The sequence below is a fragment of the Hylobates moloch genome, unplaced genomic scaffold (genome assembly GCF_009828535.3).
Source record: "Hylobates moloch isolate HMO894 unplaced genomic scaffold, HMol_V3 SCAFFOLD_381, whole genome shotgun sequence".
Lineage (NCBI taxonomy): Eukaryota > Metazoa > Chordata > Mammalia > Primates > Hylobatidae > Hylobates > Hylobates moloch.
In genome coordinates this window covers 4,813-27,705 of record NW_026652656.1, presented here as the reverse complement: position 1 = coordinate 27,705, position 22,893 = coordinate 4,813, and the positions used below count along the sequence as shown (strand labels likewise).

The 22,893-nt window shown below is 46.6% G+C and overlaps 2 protein-coding genes across 2 annotated transcripts; one reads left to right on the top strand and one right to left on the bottom strand.

Annotated features, from left to right (window-relative positions):
- The first annotated feature begins 1,259 nt into the window (after positions 1 to 1,259).
- Positions 1,260 to 2,086, top strand: LOC116464299 (heterogeneous nuclear ribonucleoprotein A1-like). The gene has a single exon (XM_032147572.2). It carries the CDS (start codon positions 1,260 to 1,262, stop codon positions 1,824 to 1,826), a length of 567 nt encoding a protein of 188 aa, XP_032003463.2. The 3' UTR covers positions 1,827 to 2,086.
- Positions 2,087 to 4,391: 2,305 nt separating this feature from the next.
- Positions 4,392 to 20,439, bottom strand: LOC131382638 (uncharacterized). Its single transcript, XM_058435027.1, is given in 11 exon segments — positions 4,392 to 4,490; positions 6,069 to 6,145; positions 6,314 to 6,397; positions 8,877 to 8,992; positions 9,610 to 9,730; positions 19,102 to 19,186; positions 19,189 to 19,380; positions 19,382 to 19,863; positions 19,866 to 20,087; positions 20,185 to 20,284; positions 20,404 to 20,439. Coding segments are annotated over 11 exon segments (1,614 nt in total).
- Between the last annotated feature and the right edge of the window lie 2,454 nt (positions 20,440 to 22,893).

The window sequence follows — 22,893 nt, the reverse complement described above, 5'->3', positions numbered from 1 at the left end:
TCCTTTGTTCCTCCTCTCTTGTTCTTCCTAAGACATCACTGAAATTTAAGCTTATAAATTTAAGATGGAGTAAATCTATAAGGGAAAAGCATTAAAAAAGAGAGAAAGATGGCTTACTAATGGATGAGAGTCCAACACATTTCTGGAAGACAAGGTTCATGAGCAGCCTAGCACTGTGGCTCCCACCTGTAATCCCAGCACTTTGGGAGGCTGAGGCAGGAGGATCGCTTGAGGACAGGAATTCAAGCCTGCAGTGAGTTACCGTCACACCACCCTACTCCAGCCTAGGCAACAAAGCGAGACCCTGTCTCTTAGAAAAGAAAAAAGAAGATTCACAAGAGGGTGTGGCAATATTAGACAGGCTAAGCTCACAAGTGCACCCAGTGTAACCACAAGGGCCCTTCGGTGGAAGGGAGAAGCAAAAGAGGTCAGAGTGAAGCCACACCTGCTGTGACAATGGAGGAAGAAGGTGGCTGGCCAAGGAACGCCATCAGCCTCTAGAAGCTGGAAAAGGCAAGGAAATGGTATCCGCCCGGAGCCTCATGGGAGCACCGCCGCCTCATGGGAACACAGCTGCCCTGTGACACTGATTTTAGCCCCGTGAGACCTGTGCTGGACTTCTGGCCTCCAGAACTGTAAGATTTGTGATGCTCTAAGCAAATCGTAAATTTGTGGAAACTTGTTACAGCAGCAACAGAAAACTAGCACAGGCAGCCTACGTGCTAATTCTCATCTTACCTGAGAATTCTCATCTTACCCTGAGGTGGGGTGTACAATACACCCTGTGTTAGTTGGAAAGCTGAAACAATTCTCTAATGCGAATACTGAAATCGTCAGGTCAGTGTAACTGTGACAGTCTGGGAGCAATGGAGGCTTCAGTGAGCAGGACCGGCTGCCTTTCTCACCACCACAGCTTGATCTCTCTCACAACTTCCTCTCCACCTCCACTGACCTCTGGGTTGGTTTTCTCCTGCATGATCTTTCCACATGTCAGGGGCCTGGAGGCCCCCTACAAGAGCTGATTTTACATTTCCTTCCTAGAGGCAATCCCAGAACAAAAGAGAGCCGTTTTATTTATTTTTTTTCCAAGAGAATTAAATTGTTTATTGATTACACATGATAATGGATGATACACAAGCTTCATTCCCATCTATAATTTTATCTGGTACCATTATTCAATTAGATATATTGCATAGGATGTGCCAACAATTACTTTTATAACCAATAATTCCGTGATTTTGCTTGAGTAATCCCTTTTAATGGTGATTGAAATCATGACTGACCGAGGCAGTGGCAAGAAAAGGGGCTTTGCCTTTGTAACCTTTGACGACCATGACTCCGTCGATAAGATTGTCATTCAGAAATACCATACTGTGAATGACCACAACTGTGAAGTTAGGAAAGCCCTGTCAAAGCAAGAGATGGCTAGTGCTTCGTCCGGCCAAAGAGGTCAAAGTGGTTCTGGAAACTTTGGTGGTGGTCGTGGAGGTGGTTTCGGTGGGAATGACAACTTTGCTGGTGTAGGAAACTTCAGTGGTCGTGGTGGCTTTGGTGGCAGCCTTGGTGGTGGTGGATATGGTGGCAGTGGGGATGGCTATAATGGATTTGGTAATGATGGAAGCAGTTTTGGAGGTAGTGGAAGCTACAATGATTTTGGCAATTACAACAATGAGTCTTCAAATTTTGGACTCATGAAGGGAGGAAATTTTGGAGGCAGAAGCTCTGGCCCCTATGGCGGTGGAGGCCAATACTTTGCAAAAGCACGAAACCAAGGTGGCTATGGTGGTTCCAGCAGCAGCAGTAGCTATGGCAGTGGCAGATTTTAATTAGGAAACAAAGCTTAGCAGGAGAAGAGAGCCAGAGAAATGACAGGGAAGCTACAGGTTACAACAGATTTGTGAACTCAGCCAAGCGTAGTGGTGGCAGGGCCTAGCTGCTACAAAGAAGACATGTTTTAGACAAATACTCATGTGTATGGGCAAAAAACTCGAGGACTGTATTTGTGACTAATTGTATAACAGGTTATTTTAGTTTCTGTTCTGTGGAAAGTGTAAAGCATTCCAACAAAGGGTTTTAATGTAGATTTTTTTTTTGCACCCATGCTGTTGATTGCTAAATGCAATAGTCTGATCGTGACGCTGAATAAATGTCTTTTTTTTTTTTAATGTGCTGTGTAAAGTTAGTCCACTCTGAAGCCATCTTGTTAAATTTTCCCAACAGTGTGAAGTTAGAATTCCTTTAGGGTGATGCCAGGTTCTATTTGGAATTTATATACAACCTGCTTGGGTGGAGAAGCCATTGTCTTCGGAAACCTTTGGTGTAGTTGAACTGATAGTTACTGTTGTGGCCTGAAGAGAGCAGTTTTAGTAGTGAAAGTCCTGGAGGATTCTTAGTGGTCAGGATTGGGGAGCATGCCCGTATCCCACAGTGGCCAGGGCCCAGGACATATGCCTGGCCCTGTGATTGGCTGGTCATGGGCACAGGCCCCCCGAGAGGGAGGGGAGAGTCCTTTCAGAAGAAGGGGAGGGTATGGGAACAGACCCAACCTGGCTGCCCCAGACTGTTACCCTCCCTGAGGTGGATGGAATGCAGAATCAAAGTACAATTATATGGTTTAAAGTTTTAAAAGTAAATAACAGAAAACTAAAAATAATTATGCCAAAATGATAAAACTTTGGAAGGATGAAGGGAGGAAGCAGAGGTGCATAATGAGGCCATTTCTTATGCTCCATCACAGGAGGTAGATAAATTTTCTTCAGACGAATAAAAAAATAAGGGTGCCTATACATGCTACTAAGCATTGTGGAGGCACCCACCAGAAGTACTAAAAATGGAAATGTTTACAAGAAGTTGCCTCTGGAGAGTGAGGCCAGGACTGGGGAGGGGAGAGGATAGAAACTGTTTTCTCTCACCATAAACCCTTCTCTCATATTTGATTTGTTCCTATCTGTTTGTTTTACATTGATCACAAGATGTGCTGTGAGAGTGAAAGATTTTTAAATATTTAGATGGATGTCCTGAGCTTTGATATGAAATGCTGATCTGATCAATATCTAATATTATAACTCCATTTGGGATAAAATTTTAGGGTCATGGGGAAAAAACATAATTTGGAATCATCTTCATTCATATGCAAGTTACGCTTTTTAAGGAAACTCCTTGATTCTCATCTGCTGTGCTGAATCTTTAGGAGTTTAACCTGCTATGTCACATGTTTCAATAAAAGAGAGATGTTCTCAGCCTGTTAAACAACAAACTCGCCTGCTTAAATCAAAAAGCAATTACGAATGAATGAATGAACTCTTGTCGTCACCCTCTCTCCAGAAGAGAGTAAGGCACATTCATTCTCACAAGAAGACCTGGCCTCGCCCCATTTCTCTGTTTCCCAGGCATATGGCTCATCTGCGTCCAGTGTATGTTTGGCTGGGACACTGGACATGTCCCACTCGGCTCCTGCCTCTTGCCCCTGCCAGTTTGGCCTACAGCCCTGGGCCTGAGGGGAGGACTGGGAGCCATCAGAGAGAGCAGCTGGCCAGGATCTGATTTGCCTTTGCATCTCTGGGGTCTGGGTTGGAGCCCAGACTCTTTCCCTAGATCCCAACTCTGCTTGCCCAGAAGTCTTGGCCTGGGTTCCTGGTACCCAAGTTTCCTACCAACTCAGAGGTCACAGCCACCCAAAGCCCCAAGGCTAGGAAGCTCACTAAGGCCACCTGCTCCCATCCACATCTCTTACGTTCACATCCCGTCTTTATCAGCCCTGGTCTTTCAGACGGCCAGGAGCACCATCCCTCCTGGTGGCTGCTCATCCCCAGACGTCTCCAGGTAAGTCAACATTCACTGCCAGGCTTCCCTCCATTCCTGCAAGGGGCAGCACTAGGTCCAAGCTGTGGGAGCCACTGAGGCAGAACTCAGGCTGCCCTGCCAGCAGAGGCCTCAGGCAGCCAGCTGTGGCCCTAGGATGCTGATCTGCCATGACCCAGGCCTAGTGCTCAATGCAGAGTTACTCTTCAGGTCCCAGCCCCTTCATGCAGGGCTCCCGGGCCACATAGTCAAAGTCAGATTCCCCACCCTCCCCCAGGGATTCAGGTCATTGACTTACACCAAAGCTGGAAGCCATAAATCAGGAGCCTTCATTGGTCTCATTCCTGAACCCACCCCTGCAACCTTTGGTCATCGCCCCATAGGCCAGCCCTGGCCATCCACCCATCTCCCTGACGCTCCCTCCATCCTGCTCTGGGACTCCTCTCCTTCCTGCTCTTCCGCCACCGCTGACTCTGCCTCCTCGTCACTGTTCCATTGGGAGGCCCATTTCAGAGCAAATGAGCCCTCTGTGTCATCAGCCTCTCTCTCCTCCCCTGGGGGCACACTCCTTTGCCCTAGATGGGGGCTTCTCACTCTCCCACTTCCAACTTGGCTAAGGACCCAGCAGGACAGGGAGCCTCTTCCTCTTCCCCTTTGCCCTCCTCCCACATCCCATCATCTTTCGCTCTCTGGAGGTTGGGGGGAGGGGCAGGGTGGAACCATTTCCCCAGCTTCTCACTCCCAGGACCTCCCCTCCACGATCACCATCTCCCTCTCCTCCCTGAGGCTGGAGGCCTGGCCATGCCCGTAGGGACAACGTCTCCCCAGCTTGGCCTCAGTGCTCTGGGACCTCCCCAACTGCACAGCAGGCTCCCAGGCCAGGAATGCTTTTGTCTCAGCTCCCCTCTAGACTTGGGGAGCCCTCTGTGGAAAACCACAGTCGAAAAGTGGATTTAGCATCTGCATTGTTCAGAGTCATGGCAAGAAATGGCATTGAATGGTTCAAATGATGAGACTTTAATGGCAGTAGTCCTTACAGAAGTGTGGCCAGGTGAAGAGGATGAACAAGGGATGTTGAGAAGCACGAAGACAAACAACTCTAGGATGCTGTTACCCATGGGGCTAATGAGACAGAGAGGAATAGTGTTGCCAGAGCCAGTAGGAGCTGGAGATGTGGAGAAGGGGCTTCCAGCAGGAGCTGATGTCTTGGAGAGACACAGCCTTGGGCAGGGGCAGTGGGGACGGGGTGGGAGGATACCCTGACCACTCTTCCTCTCTTCCTATTCTTTTGCCTTCCAGCTAGAGTCTCCCACTGGCTAATTCCAACCTCTGCCCAGTCAGTAAGAAAGCCCAAGAGGCAGCTTAAAGAAGTCAGGTTCCCGGGGTCAAGGAGGACACGTGGCTGTGGGGGTGGGGAAGGAGAGTGGGCAAACACTCTGAAACTAAAAGGAGAGTAGCAGTGCAGAATCCAGGGCCACTGAAAACAGTTCCCAGAGTCCAACTCCTTCATTTTGCAAATGGAGAAGCCAAGGCTGGAAAAGGTTAGTGATTTTCCCGAGTCACACAAAGTTCGTGGCCAGGCTGAGCCCAGAGCCCAGATCCCCATCCCCCTTGCTGCCTGTCACACAGCAAAAGCCTTGACACCAACACTCCCTTCTGTGGAGTCTCTTGTAGTGTTTATGCACTAAAAATCATTTTTAAAACATTTTAATAGGGTATATTGCTTTGAATCCCTTCCCCAACAGGAAATATGCTGGCCGGCTGGCAGAAGGCTCAGCAGCTGACCTTGAACTCCCTTGACCTCCCCACATCCAGCTGAGATTTTCCATCCAACGGTATTGCCAGAGCCCAAGCTAAATGGAGGAGGCTGGAATTAAACAGTAATAGCCCCTTCCAGTTATCATTCTGTAGCCAGCAGCTAGATGAATATTCAGAAAAGATCGGAGGGGAAATCTAATTGAATTCAAACATAATAAATTGAAGCCTACTCACTGGATTTATGGTCATGTCTTCTGGCATCTTTTAATTTTGCATCACACTCATTTGGAGGCAATCAAATTAGGGCGCTCATTAGCGGCCGAGGGAGGGGAGGCTGGAGCCACACTCGCTGCGGTAATGAGATCTCTGCAGTGGGATGATTCAGAAGTCGGTTGCTGGGGAGGCTGCAAGGGCACAGTGGTCACTGCCTCCTTTCAGGAAAGTTGTTGGGAGGAGCAGGAGGTTGATTGTAGGAGGGAGCAAGGGTGGAGTCCAGCCCGGCTACTCACCGGGTAACTGTGGCCTTCACCGCCCACAGTGTCAGACTCCTCCTCTGTGGGATAGCGGCAGTGCCTGCCTCCGAAGGCTAAATGAGTAGGAAATGAGATAAGAGGTAGAAACCATGTCTTCCTCCAGCCCTGAGAGTTTGATAACCTCTGCCCTCTCATCCCATTATGGCCCCATGGACAAAGCTCCTTGGCCCCCGATTCTCACCCATGGACCTCTGGCTCGTACTTGTGAGAAACAAACTTACCCGTCGAAACCCAAAGAATGGACTCAGAGACCCGGAGAACAGTGAAAGTGAAACTTTTAATGATGATCTTGCAAGATCGGGTGTCTGATGGACAAGCACACCCAGCAGTTTCGACAAGCAGTTTATCCCTAGAGTACGGGTCCCTTCCCCAGTTGCTCATAGACTGAGTACTATGGGGTCACAATCTTGCCTGATGTTGCCTATTGATTGTTAGTCAGGGGCTTTAGGTGTTTTTTTTAGGATTGTCTTGCTGCATTTTGTTGCAGCTCACAATGCATTGCAATCCTAGTCAGCTCAGGGTCTCTTCAAGTATTTGACTTATGACCTAAGTAGCTAGGCAGGCTGACAAGAAGAGACAAATCAAGCTATCTTGCAGACTAATAAACTTTTATCTTAAACTTCTTTGGTTTGGGTGAGGGCAACTAAGTGGGTGGGGAAGAGGGAGGAAGAGGGAGGCTGAGAAGCAGGCATCAGCTATCCAAGCAGGGGCCTAGTATGTCCTGTTGCTTCTATGGTTTGCTAACCTAAGCTGATTCAAGGCACTTGGTCTTAGAAATGGATCACTGTATACATTATTTCCTTCAGATGCCCACCATGGACACAACGCTCAGCTCATCCTGGCAGCCTGGTGAGATATGGCCGTGCCACTAGAGCCGTTCCAGGCATCCCTACCCCAGACCAGGGGACTGGTCCAAGAGATCTGAGCTGGAACCTGAGAAGGACATCCAGGCAGCAGCCAAATAGGTGCCTGGCGCAAACAGGTGTTCAGGAAACATGGGCTTTCTCATCCACCCCAGTCCCTGCACAGGGCCGAGGAGGAGGAGGGCAGGCAGCTTTCTTGTCTGACACAATCAAGCATTCACTTATTGAACACCTCATATGCCTGTGGTGCCAGGCAGGATGCAGAATGTTATCCCATTCCATCCTCATTGACCATAAGGGAAGTATGAACACATTTCACTTTGTAGATGAGGAAACTGAGTCCCAGTGAGAATAGGCATTGCTCATGGCCACACAGCAGGTAAGAGATGGAGTCAGCAGTCAAACTCAGGTCTGACTGACTCCAGAGCCTGCGCAGTCTCTGACAAGCGCTCCACAGAACCATGGCTCCCCAAGCAGGTGACTCCACAAGAGCCTGGAGCCTCTGGGACCCGGACAGGGAAGTAGATTGTAGCCTTGTGAGAGTTACATCATGTGATGAGGGCTTTCTGATCCCACAGTCTACAGAGGGAACTGCAGATGGAGCTGAGCAAAGCCAGCTCATCCAGGCAGGGGCTCCAGTGAGTGCGCCCTGCTGCTCGCCAGGTGGTCAGCCTTCCAGCTTCCCCAGGGAGTACCTACATGTCCCCCCAATGCTTACTGCCCACTCCCAGGAGGGGCTGAGTGTCAGAGCAGGCCAGAGCACCAGATGCCCTGTAAGGGTGTGTTTCTGTGTGTTTGTGTAGGTGTGTGCACACACACACACGTGGAAATGTGCGTGGGTGTGTATACACTTGTGTGCATGCACAGAACTGTGTGTGCTTATAAGTGTGTGTCTCTGTGAGTGTGTGAGAGTGTGTGTGTGTGTAAGTGTGTGAGGTAGGCCAAGCAATTCCAATCACTTATTTTCTGAAATGTCCTCAGATCCACCCAGGTGAAAGGAGCTAATAAATGTCATTATGATCACATTTTTGACTGTTAAAATACAGTCCTGATTATATTTGCAATGACGACAGTTTACTTTATCCAACACAGTAGGTGATTCAATTAAACCTCTCCCCATCTATCCTTGGGCAGCCAGACAGGCCAGCCTTTCCAGCCACAGGGAGAAGAGGAGGCAAAGGTGACACTCCTATGGGCGCGTACTGTCTCATCACATTCTTGATGCTTCCTCTGTCTCGGTTTTTTGAGGCCCCCAGAGCTTGGCCAGGTGTCTGCTCATTAACATATTAGGCCTGAGTTCAAATCATGAGCCCCATGAGCTGAAATGCACTCCAGGCCCCCTGCCCACTCCACAGAGCCGCGCACCTGAAGCACAGACCTGACTGAGTGAAGAAAGTCTTGACAGTAACCACCCAATGTTAGCACAGATGCCACAGACTTAGGGCCCTGCAGGATGCCAGCTGCATTCCCAGTGCACCCACACTTCCAATCACTGGCTACCAAGATAGAGGCTCCCACTCAGGGCTTCAAGTTGAATAAATAATTCACTAGAATGACTCACCAACCTCTGTACTTACAATTCCAGTTTTATTGATTGGTACAAATCAGGACAAGCTAAATGAAACGATGCACAGGGAGAGGTCTGGGGAGATTCTCAAATGTGAAGCCTCCCAGAACATGGTTATACGATTACCAACCAGGGTGGCTCCACTGAGCTACAATGTCCAGAGTTTGTATTGGGGTTTTGTTACCTAGGCATGATTGATGAAATCATTGCTTACACCTTTGTACTCAATTCCAATATCCACTCTCTCCCCAGAGGTCAGGCTGATATCATGTGGCTCTAAGTTCTGACCCTTTATTCACATGGCTGGTCTTTCCATAGTTGGCCAGCCTGCATCCTGAAACTATGGAGTCCCACCTTGAAGCAGCTGGTCAGCATAAACTCCGTTGTGGCCCCAGGGACCCATGATGAATAGCAAAGACACTCCTGCCACCCTGGAAATGCCAAGGGTGTAGAAGCTCCCTTCCAGGAACCTGGGACAAAGCCCAAATGCTTCATTTTACAACACCATGGGCCCCCTAAAGTGTCTGGTGGCTCTTCATTGCCTTCTGGGTAGATCCAGGCTTCAGCCTTGCCTGGAAAGCCCCTTCCTCCTTGTCTGCCCTCATCTCCCAGCTCTCTGGCCAGGTGCCTTTTGTTCCAGCCACACTGGCCTTCTTCACTTTCCAGACATACCAGGCCCTTTCCCATACCTCTGGGGTGATAGCCTCCTCATCCTTTCCCCTTTCTTGATGCTTCCACTGTCTTGGCATATGTGACGTCTGCTCACCTCTCCATCTCCCTAATGAGGCTATGAGCACCCAAAGGCACCCTCAAGGCCCACACATTTTAGCTGTCTTGGATGACCTGAAGCCACACAGTGCAAGGTCTGCAGAGACTGTGCCATTCAGAATCCTTGAGGCCCTTGGCTGGGAGCCATATTAATGGTCCTTCCCTGGCCTAGAGAGACGCTGCACCATTCTCGTGTCCTAAGCATGGCATGGCCACAGTATTTGCATTCACCTTTATTTCTGATCATGAAGTTGAGCAAGCAGCTGACTCAAGGGCCAATGATCCTGCCAAAGTCTTCCTACAGGTGTTCCCAGCAGACCTGCTGGCCAGGGGTGTGGTGCCATAGGTGCTTATCATGGGCCCACTGCAGGACGGCTGGTCCCCAAGCAGCCCCACCCAGAGAAGCTTCCACCAGGATCCTGAGGCAATGCCTAAGGCCTCTGGAGAGTGAGGTGACTATCACTGTTGCGGGGGCATGACCAACACAGGGTGCAAGTCAGTTTCTTGGTTGCTTACAATGTTCAATTATTTAATCTGAGTGCTGGTGACATGGTTCCCTTGGCAAAGATTAATCGAACCATATAATTATAATTTGTATATTTTTGTATATGTCTGTTCACTTCAACAAAAATTTACATAAAATGTCTTATTAAAAAAAAAGCTACTCTTGCCCCAGCTTCTTAGCATATGCATAAAGCAATGCTCAGAAAGCATCTTACTGATCAGGAGAGTTCCCCCAAGGTGTTTATAATTGGTACTCAGAGAAATGCTAGCTCCCTCCTTCTGTCCCCTTAGCTGAAGCGGGCTGTGCATGATACAGCCAGAGGAGGGAGGCCATCAGTGTTCTGCCAGAATTATTTGAATTTAAGCCCCTGCACTCTAGAATTCTTGAGGCTACCCAAAGCTTCATGGAGCTCTATGATGAGATTGAAGGTGCAGATTCCTATTTTGGCATCTAAATCAAATGAGGACACATTTATGCAAGGACCTTAGGCATCCATATCAGTCACAATAAAGAGTTTTTGAAATAATTTAAATTATTTTTAAATAGTGCATAATAACCTCAAAGCCTAGTGGCTTAAAACAATAATTTGTCACTATCTTTCACAGTTGAGGGAGTTGGCTTGGCTAAGCCAGGCAGGTGTTGTGTGGGGTCTCTCCCTGGGTTAGTCAGATGGCGTCTGAGTCATCCAAAGGCCCGACATGGCTGGACATCCTAAGTGGCTTCCTCACATAGCTGGCAGCTGGGAACCGAGTGAGGGCTGTGGTCTGCAGGCCCAGGCATGGCTCCTCCTTGTGGGCTGGGCCTTCTCACAGCGTGGCATCTGGATCAGAAAGGCAGGAAGTGGAAACTGACAGCCTCTTAGCCCTGAGCTTAGAAGTGGGCACAGCACCATGTCCCTCACTCTATGGGTCAGAGAAGTCATAGAGCTCACCTAGATTCCAGGGGATGGGACAGAGACCCCACCTCTCAAGGCGAGCTCTCTAAGTGGGAAATCCATGGCCATGACTTTGAAATGAGGTTGGATCCAGGAGTCCAAGCAAGGTCCTCAACTTTCCCTCCCCGTCTCTGGCCTCTGCAGGTCTCTACTGGGCTTCAGCTTCAAACACAGGCTCCCCAGGAGACAGCTATGGTGCTCAGCAGGTCCAAGCTCAGACTCCTTAGAGCACTCAGTTTCCTAACAATGGACCCTGGTTGGCCCTGCTGTCCACGTGCTGATCCCAACCTAATAAGCACATCCAATGTGTGACACACTCTGGCCAATGTGGGTCCTCTGACTGCCCTTGTGGTGGGCAGTGGGGGGCTCTCTTTTTTATTACCCCCACCACAATCACATAGAAAGTTGGTAAGGAGGATCCCTTTTCTCAAAGCAGGGAACCACAGAGCTCATACTGTACCCCAAATCCCCTGCAATGTGACCTACAGGTCATGCAACCAGCATTAAGTTACAAAGAGAAAGGTGGGTATATCTGGAACTCCCTAGGTCTCTTTTTCCAGTCCCTACCTTGGGATGTTCAGCTGTCACTCCACCCCCACATTCTCCCCCTACCCTCTGGGCCTCCCAGGCCACGTGCCTCCCCAGCTTTTCCTGCCTCCTTCTCCAGAAGGCCAACTGCTTCCACTGGCCACTTCAGATGGGCTCATCTCCCGGCCCTCCCCCAGCCCTCACCCTTCTCTTGAGTTCTGAGAGGATAACATCGTCGATATGATTTGGCTGTGTCCCCACCCAAAACCTCATCTTGAATTACGATCCCCATAATCCCTACTTGTCAAAGTTAGGACCAGATAGATGGAGGTAATTGGATAATGGGGGCGGTTTCCCCCATGCTGTTCTCATGATAGTGAGTGAGTCTCGTGAGATCTGATGGCTTTGTAAGCACCCGGCATTTCTCCTGCTAACACTCATTCTCTCTCCTGTTGCCCTGTGAAGAACTGTGAGTCGATTAAACCTCTTTTCTTCAGAAATTACCCAGTCTTGGGTGTTTCTTCATAGCAGCGTGAAAAAGGACTAATACAACTGGCTTCTAGGGATAGCCGGGGAGTACCCCCGGCATAGACTGGGGGCCACATGGATTCAACATCAGATCACAGGCCTGTCAGAGGAGGAGGTGAAGCCGTCGGTGGAAGGCACACGAGGGATCTGAGTCCTTTTCCTTCCTGCCTGTCTGTGGCCCAGGGAGCCAGTGGTGGAGATGACACTTTTTTTTTTTTTTTTTTTTTTTTTTGAGACAGAGCCTCACTCTGTCTCCCAGGCTGGAGTGCAGTGGCTTGATCTCGGCTGACTGCAACCTCCACCTCCCAGGTTCAAATGATTCTCCTGCCTCAGCCTCCCACATAGCTGGGATTACGGGCGTACACCACCTCATCCGGCTAATTTTTGTATTTTTAGTGGAGACGGGGTTTTGCCATGTTGCCCAGGCTGGTCTCAAACTCCTGATTTCAAGTGCTCTGCCGGCCTCGGCTTCCCAAAGCGTTGAGATTACAGGCATGAACCACCACGCCGAGCCAGAGATGCCACTTCTAAGGTGTCGTTAGGTTTGGGAGGCCATGCAGGCCAATGGAGGGACAGTCGTGGTGTTCTGCCTTTTGTTATGGAATAATTGTTATTAAAATCCTGGAGTGGGTTGAATTGTGGCCCCCACAAAAGGTTGGTCTGGGTCCAAACTCCTGGATCCTGTGACTATAACCTTATTTGGATAAAATGGCTTTGTAGATGTAATTAAATTAAGGATCTTCGGGTAAGTTCGTCCTGACTTTGCCATTTTTAATTAAGTTGTTTGTCTTCTTATTATTTAATTGCAGGAGTAATTTTTATATTTTTGATACCAGTACTTTGTCAGATATAAGTTTGAGTACTCAGTCCTTGTAAGAGACAGAAAAGGAGAGACACACACAGAGGAGAAGGCCGTGGGAGGCTGGAGGCAGAGATCAGAGCCACGAGCCAAGCTTGGAGCTGCTGGAAGCAGGAAAGCAAAGAAGAACCTTGCCTGGAGCCTAAGTAGGGAGCACAGCCCCGTGACACCGTGGTTTCGGACTTCTGACTTCCAGAACCATGAGAGAATAAATTTCTGTTCTTTTAAACCATGAAATTTGTGGCAATTTGTTACAGCAGCCCTAAGAAAATAATACAAATCTCCCTTCACTGTCAAAAGTGCCTGGGTTGGAATCTATTGTAAGGACTCCCAGAGAGCTCTGGGGAAAGGAAACAAGGAGCCAGCCCCCTAGGCCTGGGCCTGACTGAGGCTGGGGACCAGAGGCTCAGGTGGGGCCCTGGAGGCCAGCAGGAGGTCCCAGCCCAGTCACCAGCATAGGAGATTGACAGGAATGAAAGAAAATGTGTTGAGGGGTGTGCCTTAGGTCACAGGTCCCCAGCAGCCAGCAGCATCTGGAGGCTAGCTGGGGTCCTGGGTCCTGGCCATCTCTAGTCCTCAGAGACACAACTGACGTGAGTGTCAGTCCATCCTCAGGCTCACAGCCCTGAAATCTCTCTCCTCTGAGACAGAAAAGGAAGTTCATGTCAGAATCGGAGCACAGAGAGATCATGAATAAGCTGATCTCAGTGGCCCACTCACTGCCATCCTTGCTCCTCTGAGCACCATTATACCAAATCAAAGCATGGAAAATCAATGAATCTGCAGCCCAGGATGCTGGGTACTACATCCATAGCCCAAAGAGCCCCTCCGGGGATGGTTGCTGAGATACTAAGGGAAGGATACTTTGGAAAGATGGAAAAGTAAAAATATTTCCTACACCCTTTCTTTTGGAGAGACTGTACCTGTATCTGGGATGCACAGGTGAGTTCAAACACCAGGGCATTTGTGGATGATGCCCAGGCTATACTTGAAGCAGAGCCGTCTCCTTCCCTGAGTGCCCTGCTCCTGAATGACCTACTGCAGGAGGCAGTGTCAGGCCCTGGGCTGTGCGAGGAAGGGAAGGCAGGATGCAGTGAGCCAGGGAAGGACCCAGGACAGGGCTCAGTGAAGCCCTACCCTACAGTGATACAAAACTGCTGCACAAGCTGGTCCCCAGAGAGCAACAGAGGAAGACTTAGGAGGCAGAGAGACTGGGAACACCAGTGGGGATGGGAGGGAAGTCTCCAGCCTGAAAAAGAAAGTGGCCAATGGAAGAAACTAGGAAATAAAACATGGTTGCCAGTAGGGCATTTCCTACTTCTTCGTATGAGTCCGGGTTCTAGGAGGTGAATATGCATACAGTCACATGCTGTGTGACACTTCAGTCAACTACAGACGGTGGTCCCATTAAATTATAATGGAGCGGAAAGAATCATCGCCTGGCAACAACCTAGTGCAATGTATTATTTAGGTGTTTGTGGTGATGCTGGTGTAAACAAACCTACTGCACTGTCAGTTGTATAAAATCTAGCACATAGAATTATGTACAGTGCATATAGTACTTGAAAATGATAATAAATGACTGTTAGCAGTTTATGTATTTACTATACTATACTTTCGTGATTATTTTACAATGCACTCCTTCTACTTATTAAAAAAAAGGTAATGTATCACATCCTCAGGCAGATTCTTCAGGAGGGATTCCAGAACAAGGCACTCTCATCACAGGAGATGACAGCTCCATGTGCGTGACTGCCCCAGAAGACCGTCTGGTAGGACAAGATGTGGAGGTGGAACACAGTGATATTGATAATCCTGACCCTGGGTAGGTGTGGGCTAATGTGTGTGTGTCTTCATTTTCATTTTTTTCTAATTTAAAATTTAAAAAAGAAAAAAGCTTATAGGATAAGGATATAAAGAAAGAAAATATTTTTGTGCAGCTATACAACGTGTGTCTTAAGCTAAGTATTAATATAGAAAAGTCAAAAAGTTAAAAAAATAAAGTTGATCACATAAAGAAGCTAAGGTTCATTTATTATTGAAGGAAGAAAAAAATTTAAAATACATTTAGTGTAGCCTGAGTGTATAGTGTTTATAAAATCTGTAATAGTGTACAGTGATGTCCTGGGACTTCACATTCACTCACCACTCACTCACTAGCTCATCCAGAGCAACTTCCAGACCTGCAAGCTTCATTCATGGTAGATGCCCCACAGAGGTGCACTACTTTTTATCTTCTATGCTGTATTTTCCCTCTACCCTTCCTATGTTTAGCTATGTTTGGATATACAAATATTACTGTGTTACAGTTGCCTGCAGTATTCAGTACAGTCACATGCTGCACAGATTGGTAGCCTAGGAGCAACAGGCTATGCCATAGAGCCCAGGTATGTAGTGGGCTGTACCATTTAGGTTTGTGTAAGTACACTCTATGATGTTCACACAATGACAAAATCCCCTAATGATGTGTTTCTGAGAACGCATCACTGTCATCGAGCAGCGTTGTGTATTAATCCATTTTCAAGCTGCTGATAAAGACATACCCAAGACTGGGTAATTTACAAAAAAAAAAAAGATTTAATGGACTTACATTTCCAAGTGGCTGGGGAGGCCTCACAATCACAGCGGGAGGCAAGGAGGAGCAAGTCACGTCTTGCATGGATGGCAGCAGGCAAAGCGAGAGCTTGTGCAGGGGAACTCCCCCTTATAATACCATCACATCTCATGAGGTTTATTCACTATCACAAGAACAGCACAGGAAAGATCTGCCCCCATGATTCCATTACCCTTCACTGGGTCCCTCCCACAACACATGGGAATTCAAGATGAGATTTGGGTGGGGACACAGCCAAACTATACCACCATGACTGTAGTCTCTTGTGTGAGCTCCTTTCACTCATCATAATGTTTCTGAGCTCCATTCTCCTTGTCATGTGTATCTATAATCTCTCCTGCTTTAATGTTGGGTAGTATTCCATTCTGCAGCTGTATCACAATTTGCTTATCCATTCTACTGTTTGGGGTTTTTCCCCAGTTTGAAGCTACTAAAATTGTTATAAATATTTGTTTATAAGTCCTTGTGAACATGGGTGTTTTTATTCCTCTTGAGTAAATAAATACCTAGGAGAGGAATTTCTGTTTTTTTTTTTATTTTTATGGGTACATAGTAGGTGTATATATTTACGGAGTATATGAGGTGTTTTGATACAGGCATGCAATGCGTAATAATCACACCAGGGTAAACGAGGTATCCATCACCTCAAGCATTTATCATTTCTTTGTGATACAAACATTTCAATTATACACGTTTACTTATTTTTAAATATACTAAAAATTATCATTGACTGGCCAACCTGTTGTGCTATCAAATACTACATCTTATTCATTGTATTTAACTCTACTTTTGTACCCATTAACCACGCCCATTTCCCACTCCCCACACCCACAACCTTTTCCCAGCTCTGGTGACCATCATTCCACTCTCTATCTCCATGAGTTCAATATTTTTAATTTTTAGCTCCCACAAATGAGTAAGAACATGTAAAATTTGTGTTTCTGTGCCTTTTAAATTCATTTAACATTATGTCCTCTAATTCCATCCATGTTGTTGTAAATGACAGGATCTTATTCTTTTTTATGGCTGAATTGTACTCCATCGTATATATGTACCACAGTTTCTTTATCCATTTGTCTATTGGTGAACAATTAGAGTGATTTCAAATCTTGGCTATTGTGAATAGTGTTGCAATAAACATGGAAGTGCAGCTATCTCTTCGATATACTAATTTCCTTTCTTTTGGGTATTTACCTACCAGTAGGATTGCTGGATCATAGGGTAGTTCTATTTTCAGTTGTTTGGGGAACCTCCATACTGTTCATCCTAGTGGCTGTATTAATTTACATTCCCACCAACAGTGTATAAGGGTTCACTTTTCTCCACATCCTCACCAACATTTGTTATTGCCTTTCTTTTGGATAAAAGCTATTTTAACCGGGTTGACATGAGATCCCATTGTAGTTTTGATTTGCATATCTCTGATAGTCAATGACGTTGAGCACCTTTTCATATGCCTATGTGTCATTTGTATGACCTCTTTTGAGAAGTGTCTATTCAGATATTTTACCCATTTTTAATTATATTATTAGATTTCTTCCTATTTAGTTGTTTGAGCTTTGCATAGATTCTGGTTATTGATCAGATGGGTAGTTTGCGAATATTTTCTCCCGTTCTGTCGGCTGTCTCTTCACTTTGTCATTTCCTTTGCTGTGCAGCTTTTTAACTTGATGTGGAAATTTCTGGGTTTGTATAGTAAGTATATATTTAAATTCATAAGAAACTTCCAAACTGTTTTTCAAAGTCACAGTATTATTCCTGAATTTCCACTAACATTGTACAAGAGTTCTAGTTGCTCCCGATTCTTACAAAAATTCAGAATTGTTGATCTTTAAGTTCAGGCATCCTTGTGGTGTGAGGGGTCGTCACATTTCCCTGATGTGTAATGCTGCAGTGCATCTTTTCATGTGTTTATTGGTTGTTGCGGGAAGTGTCTGCTCAAAATTTTCGGCCCATTTTGATCAAGTTGTTTTGTCTTCTTCTTACTGATCTTCCAGGGTTCTTTTTAACTGTTGCATACCATTACTCTGCCAAATACCTGTGTATATTTTCTCCTGGTCTGCAATTTGCCCTTTCATTTTCTTCATGGTGTCTTTTGTAGACCAAAAACTTTTAATTTCAATAAGGCCCAATTATCAATTTTTTTCCTTGAAAATTTTATGTGCCCTGAGAAATCTTTGCCTGCCCAAGTTGTGAAGATTTTCTCTTATGTTTTTCTCTAGAAGCTTTACAAATTTAGCTTTATTTTTGCCTGTGATCCATTTCAAGTTATGTTATAGGTAAGGGTTGAAGTTCACTTTTTTCACATATAGATCTTCACTTGTTTTAGCACCGTTCATACAGATCTTCACTTGTTTTAGCACCGTTTATTCAAAGACTGTCTTTTTCCCCATCAAATTACTTTGGTAACTTTGTTAGAACTCAACATATTATGTATGTCCAGAAACAGGACATCTGATTCTGTTCCACTGACGAATTGTCTAAACTGAAACCTATACCACATGTCTTCATTACTGGCTTTCCTGTAATCTTGAAATAAAGTAGGTAAGTCCTCAACATTCATTCTTTTTAAAAATTGCTTTGACTATTCTAGATTATTTGTACTTCCATGTAGATTTTGGAATCACTTTGTCAATTTCAACCAAAAATCAGGAGAGCTGACTTCTTAACAATATTGGCAATTCACTTTGTCTCCGCAATGTTTCATAGTTTTTTACATAGAGGTTTTGCTCATCTTGTGAGTATTTTCAAATGGTACTATAGACAGTATTATTTATATAATTTAATCTTCCAAATTGCCACAATTTAGGAAAACAATTGATCTTTTGTTTATTGACCATTGTATCTTATGACCTTGCTAAATTCGCTTATTTTAGTAACTTTTTGTAAATTCCTTAGGATTTTCAAGTACATTATTATTTCTTCTATGAATGGATTCAGTTTTACCTCCTCCTTTCAAATCTTATGTCGGTATTTCTTCTTACCTTATTGCACTACCTAGGACTTCTGGTACAATGTTGAATGACCATGGCAAAAGTGGACATTCCTGCCTCACTCCCAACCTGAGGAGGAAAACATGTCTTTCACTATCAAATTTGATAATACCTGTAGGTTTTTCATGACTGCATTTTTTCAGGTTGATGAATTTCCCTTCTACTCCAGTGTTTTAAGAGGATTTTATTTTTTTTAAAAAAAGTACATCGTGAATGAGTATTGCATATTGTCAAATGCTTTTATAACATCTATCTAGATCATCACATGGGTTTTCTGCTTTAAACTGCTAGAATTGCATTCATTGATTGGTCAATTGCACTGATTAACTTTGTATTTCTAGGATAAGCACTCTTGGCCACGGTGTATTACCCTCTACATATATTCCTAGATTCAACATACTAAAATATTTTAAGGATGTTTGCATATATATTCCTTTTTCTTTTTTTTGGAGACAGAGTCTTGCTCCGTCATCCAGCCTGGAGCGCAGTGGTACGATCTCAGCAACCTCCACCTCCCAGGTTCAAGTGATTCTCCTGCCTCAGCTTCCTGAATAGCGGGGATTACATGCGTACACCACCACACCCAGCTAATTTTTTGTATTTTTGGTAGAGATGGGGTTTCACCATGTTGCCCACGCTGGTCTTGAACTCCTGGCCTCAAGTGATCCACCCACCTCAGCCTCTCAAAGTGCTGGGATTACAGGCGTGAGCCATGGTGCCCAGCTGCATGTATATTCCTTGTGGACATTGGCCTGTAAGTTTTTTTCCTGTAGTATCTTTTCTCTGAGTTTGATATCAGGGTTATGCTGATCCCATAAATTAAGTTAGAAAGTCTTTCTTCCTCCTTTACTTTCTGCAAGTTTGTGTAAAAGTGATACTACTACTTCCTGGTGACTCCCGCCCCGCTCCTCCTCCGAAGAGAGATCTGGGCCGCTGACAGGGGCCCTCCGCAGCCACCGGGGATGGGACTGGGGGGTCGGTTCCCACCCCGGTGCAGCTGCCGCCGGGCAGACCGCCTGGCTTGGCCGCAGCCACGGCGACATCTAGCCCCGGTTCTGCTAGGCTGGGAGCGCCAGCCAGCTTGGGAGTAGCCAGGCAGCAGTTGCCAGCAGGTAGAGGGCGCCTGCAGCTTGGGCGCCCAGGTGGTGGAGAATGGCCTGGGCCGCCTCTGGATCATGAGTACACCTGGCCTGAGAGCCAGCCAGGCCCTGCCCCCGCCGGGCTCCTCCTCTGCTGGAGCTGAGGACCTCTAGCCAGTGACCCTCTGCAGTCACCGGGGATGGGGCTGAGGGCCGATTCCCGCCCCTGTGCAGCCGCCGCAGGGCAGACCGCTTGGCTTGGCGGCAGCCACAGGGACATCTGGCCCGGGTTCTGAGATGTGGGGAGTGCGGGCGGGCTCGGGGATTGCCTGGAGGCCGCTGCCTGCACACAGAAGGCGGCTGCAGCTTGGGTGCCCAGGCGGGCTGGAGGTGCATGGTCTGGTGGGCCTCGGGATCGCCAGAGCTCCCAGCCTGAGGCCCCCAGGCCGTGTCTCCCGCCCCATTCCTCCACCAGAGGGAGATCGGGGCCGATGACATGGGCACTTTGCAGTCACCCCGGATGGGGTTGAGCAGGGGTTCTCAGTTCTCATCCCTGTGCAGCCGCCGCCGGGCAGAATGCCTGACGTGGCCGCAGCCACTGGGACACCTCGCGGGCCGGGCAGGCCAGGGGGTGAAAGCGCTGGGAGGCGGGTGCCTTCTTGCCCTGTGGCGCCTCTGGGCCCTACGGCTTGTCGGCCTCCGGCGCGCAGGGTTCCCCAGCATCCTGGGCGCCAGCCCGCTGCCCGCACGAAGTCAACTTAGAGAGGATGAACTTCGGTTGCCTTGTCTGGCTGGGCTGCCAGGCGGGGCAGTTGACCTGTTGATCGGGTGGCTTTTTTCATCTTCTTGCTCACAGGATAGCGGGCTGGGAAGCCAGGGGACGCCGGGACCTGGGGCTGGAAACCACATCTGCCCACAGCTGCAGCCTCGTGCACCTGTCATCCTGGTGGCGCCCTGGCGTCGGAGAAGCAGCAGACGCGGAGCTCCTGAAGCTGCCACCGCTGCAGCAACCGGTCCCGGTACAGGCGTCAGTGGAAGGCGGCCTCCTCGCGCGGCTCCCCCGGCCCCAAGACCAGGGGTGCGGCCAGCACCGCCCTCACGCCCCGCATCTCGTCGACATTGTCCTCCCTGGAGGCGGCTGGACCTGAGCGAGGCTCGCAGCGATCGGCCCTGCGAGGACGGGCATGCAGGGCTCAGGATCCCGCCCTCTGGCCCTGCGGCACCGCACCTTTCAGCAGCAGCGGGAACTCCTGCAGCAGCGCCTTGGGCGGGATGCTGGGGCCCGGGGGTCCTGGCGGGCCGAACTTCAGCTTCTTGTCTTGGCCCCTGATCCTCTTCCTGTTGTTAAACCTTTGTCACTCTGCCACGAAAAGCATCCAGGCGTCCTTGATGTCGACACTGCATGCACGCTCAGCCGAGCTCATCGGACGGGCGGTTCTCCCCAGGGCCCGCAGGCAGCTTGTTCCCGGGAGGCGGCTCCTTCTGGACGCAGCTTTGTAGGCCCACCAGGCTCAGGGGAGCCAAGGCCCGCTGCGGCCAACAGGCCTGTGGAGAATAAGAGTACGGTGGGCTCTGCAGGGCAGCAGCCCTGGACCATGAGAGAGGCGTGTCAGTCTGGGCTCCAAGCACAGCCTCTCGGGATTCCCCGGGACCTATGGCTTATAATGCGCTTAAATCCCACGCCTCGCCCGAGAGACTGCAAGTCACCGTCACCGCCTAGGGCCCCTGACCCGCTCCCACTCTCGCTGCAGCGGAGGGTGTGTGGGGGAGAGAGGGACGCAGGGAGGGAAAAGCGCGGGGAGGGCGAACATCTTTTCATAAACTTTCCCCCTTCTATATGCCATCTCTGATGGGAGCCTTTTTAGATCTTTTGTCCATTTACTAATTGGGTTGCTTGATTTCTTATTGTTGAGTTGTAAGTGGTTTTTAATGGTCTGGATGCAAGACAGGTGTTTTACAAATATTTTCTCCCTGTCTGTGGCTTGTTTCTCCATTCTCTTAATATTTCCTTTCCCATAGCAAAAGTTTTTAATTGTAACGAAGTCATACCAATATCTTCTTTCATGGTAGAAATTTGTCTTTTATGTACTTTAGTGCTGTATCTACAAAGTAATTGCCAAACCCAAAGTTACCTAAATATCCCTTTTGTTATTTTACAGAAGTTTTACAACTTTTGGATTTAAATGTAGGTCTAAAATTGAACTCATAAAAGTAGAGAGTAGAATGATGGTTATCAGAGGCTGTGTTGCTGGAGAGAAAAATGGGAAGTTGTTCATAGGTGCAAAGATTCAGTTAAACAGGAGAAATGCGTTTTGGAATCTATTGCACAGCAGGATGACTATAGTCAATAATAATTTACTGTATATTTCAAAATAATAAAAAGTAAATTTCAAATATCTAACCACAAAAAATAAAATTGAGGTGATGGATATGTTAAAAAAAAGTGATACTACTACTTCCTTAAATATTTGATTGAATTCACTAGTGAAGTCATTGGAGCCTGGAATTTTCTTTGTGTGAAGGTTTTTAATTACAAAGTTAATTTCTTTAGTGGTTATAGAGCTATTCAGGTTATCTATTTTTTCTTCACTGGGCTTCAGCAATTTTTCTTTTGAAAAATTTTCCCATTTCCTCTGGGTTGTCAAATTTGTCGCCATAAAGCTTCTATAATATCCCCATATTATTTCTTTAATCTCTCCATAGTCTGTAATTTTTATTCCCTCTTTTATTAGTGATGTTGGTAGTTTGTTTTATGACTTTTTATTAGGAGTTTATCAATTTTATTGATCTTTTCAAAGAACTTTTTATCTTATTGACTTTCTTTATTATTCCTTTTTCTATTACATTGTTTTCTGCTATTAAGTTGATTTCCTTTCTTCTACTTACATTAGGTTTAATTGGCTCCTCTTTTTCCAGCTTCTTAAAGTAAAGCTTAAATCATTGACCTTGGACTTTTTATATTTTCTAATAAAAATCATTTAAAGTTATAAATTTGTCTCTAATCATTACATAAATTTTGATATTCTGTGTTATAATTCTTATTTAGGAAAATTATTTTAAAATAACTTTTGTGATTTTCTCTTTGATCCATGTATTATTTAAAAGTATGTTGCTCAATTTCCAAATAGTTAGGGATTTTCTAGATATCCTTCTGCTATTAACTTCTATTTTAGTTCCACCGAATTTAGATAACATGTTCTATATTATTGTGGTCCTCTTAAATGTATAAAAACTTGTTTTCTGCCCCAGATATGGTCCATTATAATGAAAGTTTTGTGTTCAGTTGGAAACAATGTGGATTCTATGAATATGGTGAATTGCATTGATTGATTTATTGCACTGTTGATTAAACTGACTTTCCATTCCTAGGATATAGAACACTCCACCTAAAAATCTGTATTTAGGTAGAAGGTTCTATAGGCATCAATTAAATCAAGTTGGTTAGTAGTATTGTTCAAGTGTCCTTCTCCTTTATTCATTTTTTCTACTTGTTCTATAAGTTACTGAGAAACAAGTATGACAATTTGTAAATATAAGTGTAGATTTCTCGGCTTCCCCCTTCA

What these genes read in the sequence shown, in the direction of transcription:
- LOC116464299 (XM_032147572.2), top strand. Translation starts at nt 1,260, where the DNA reads ATGGTGATTGAAATCATGACTGACCGAGGCAGTGGCAAGAAAAGGGGC.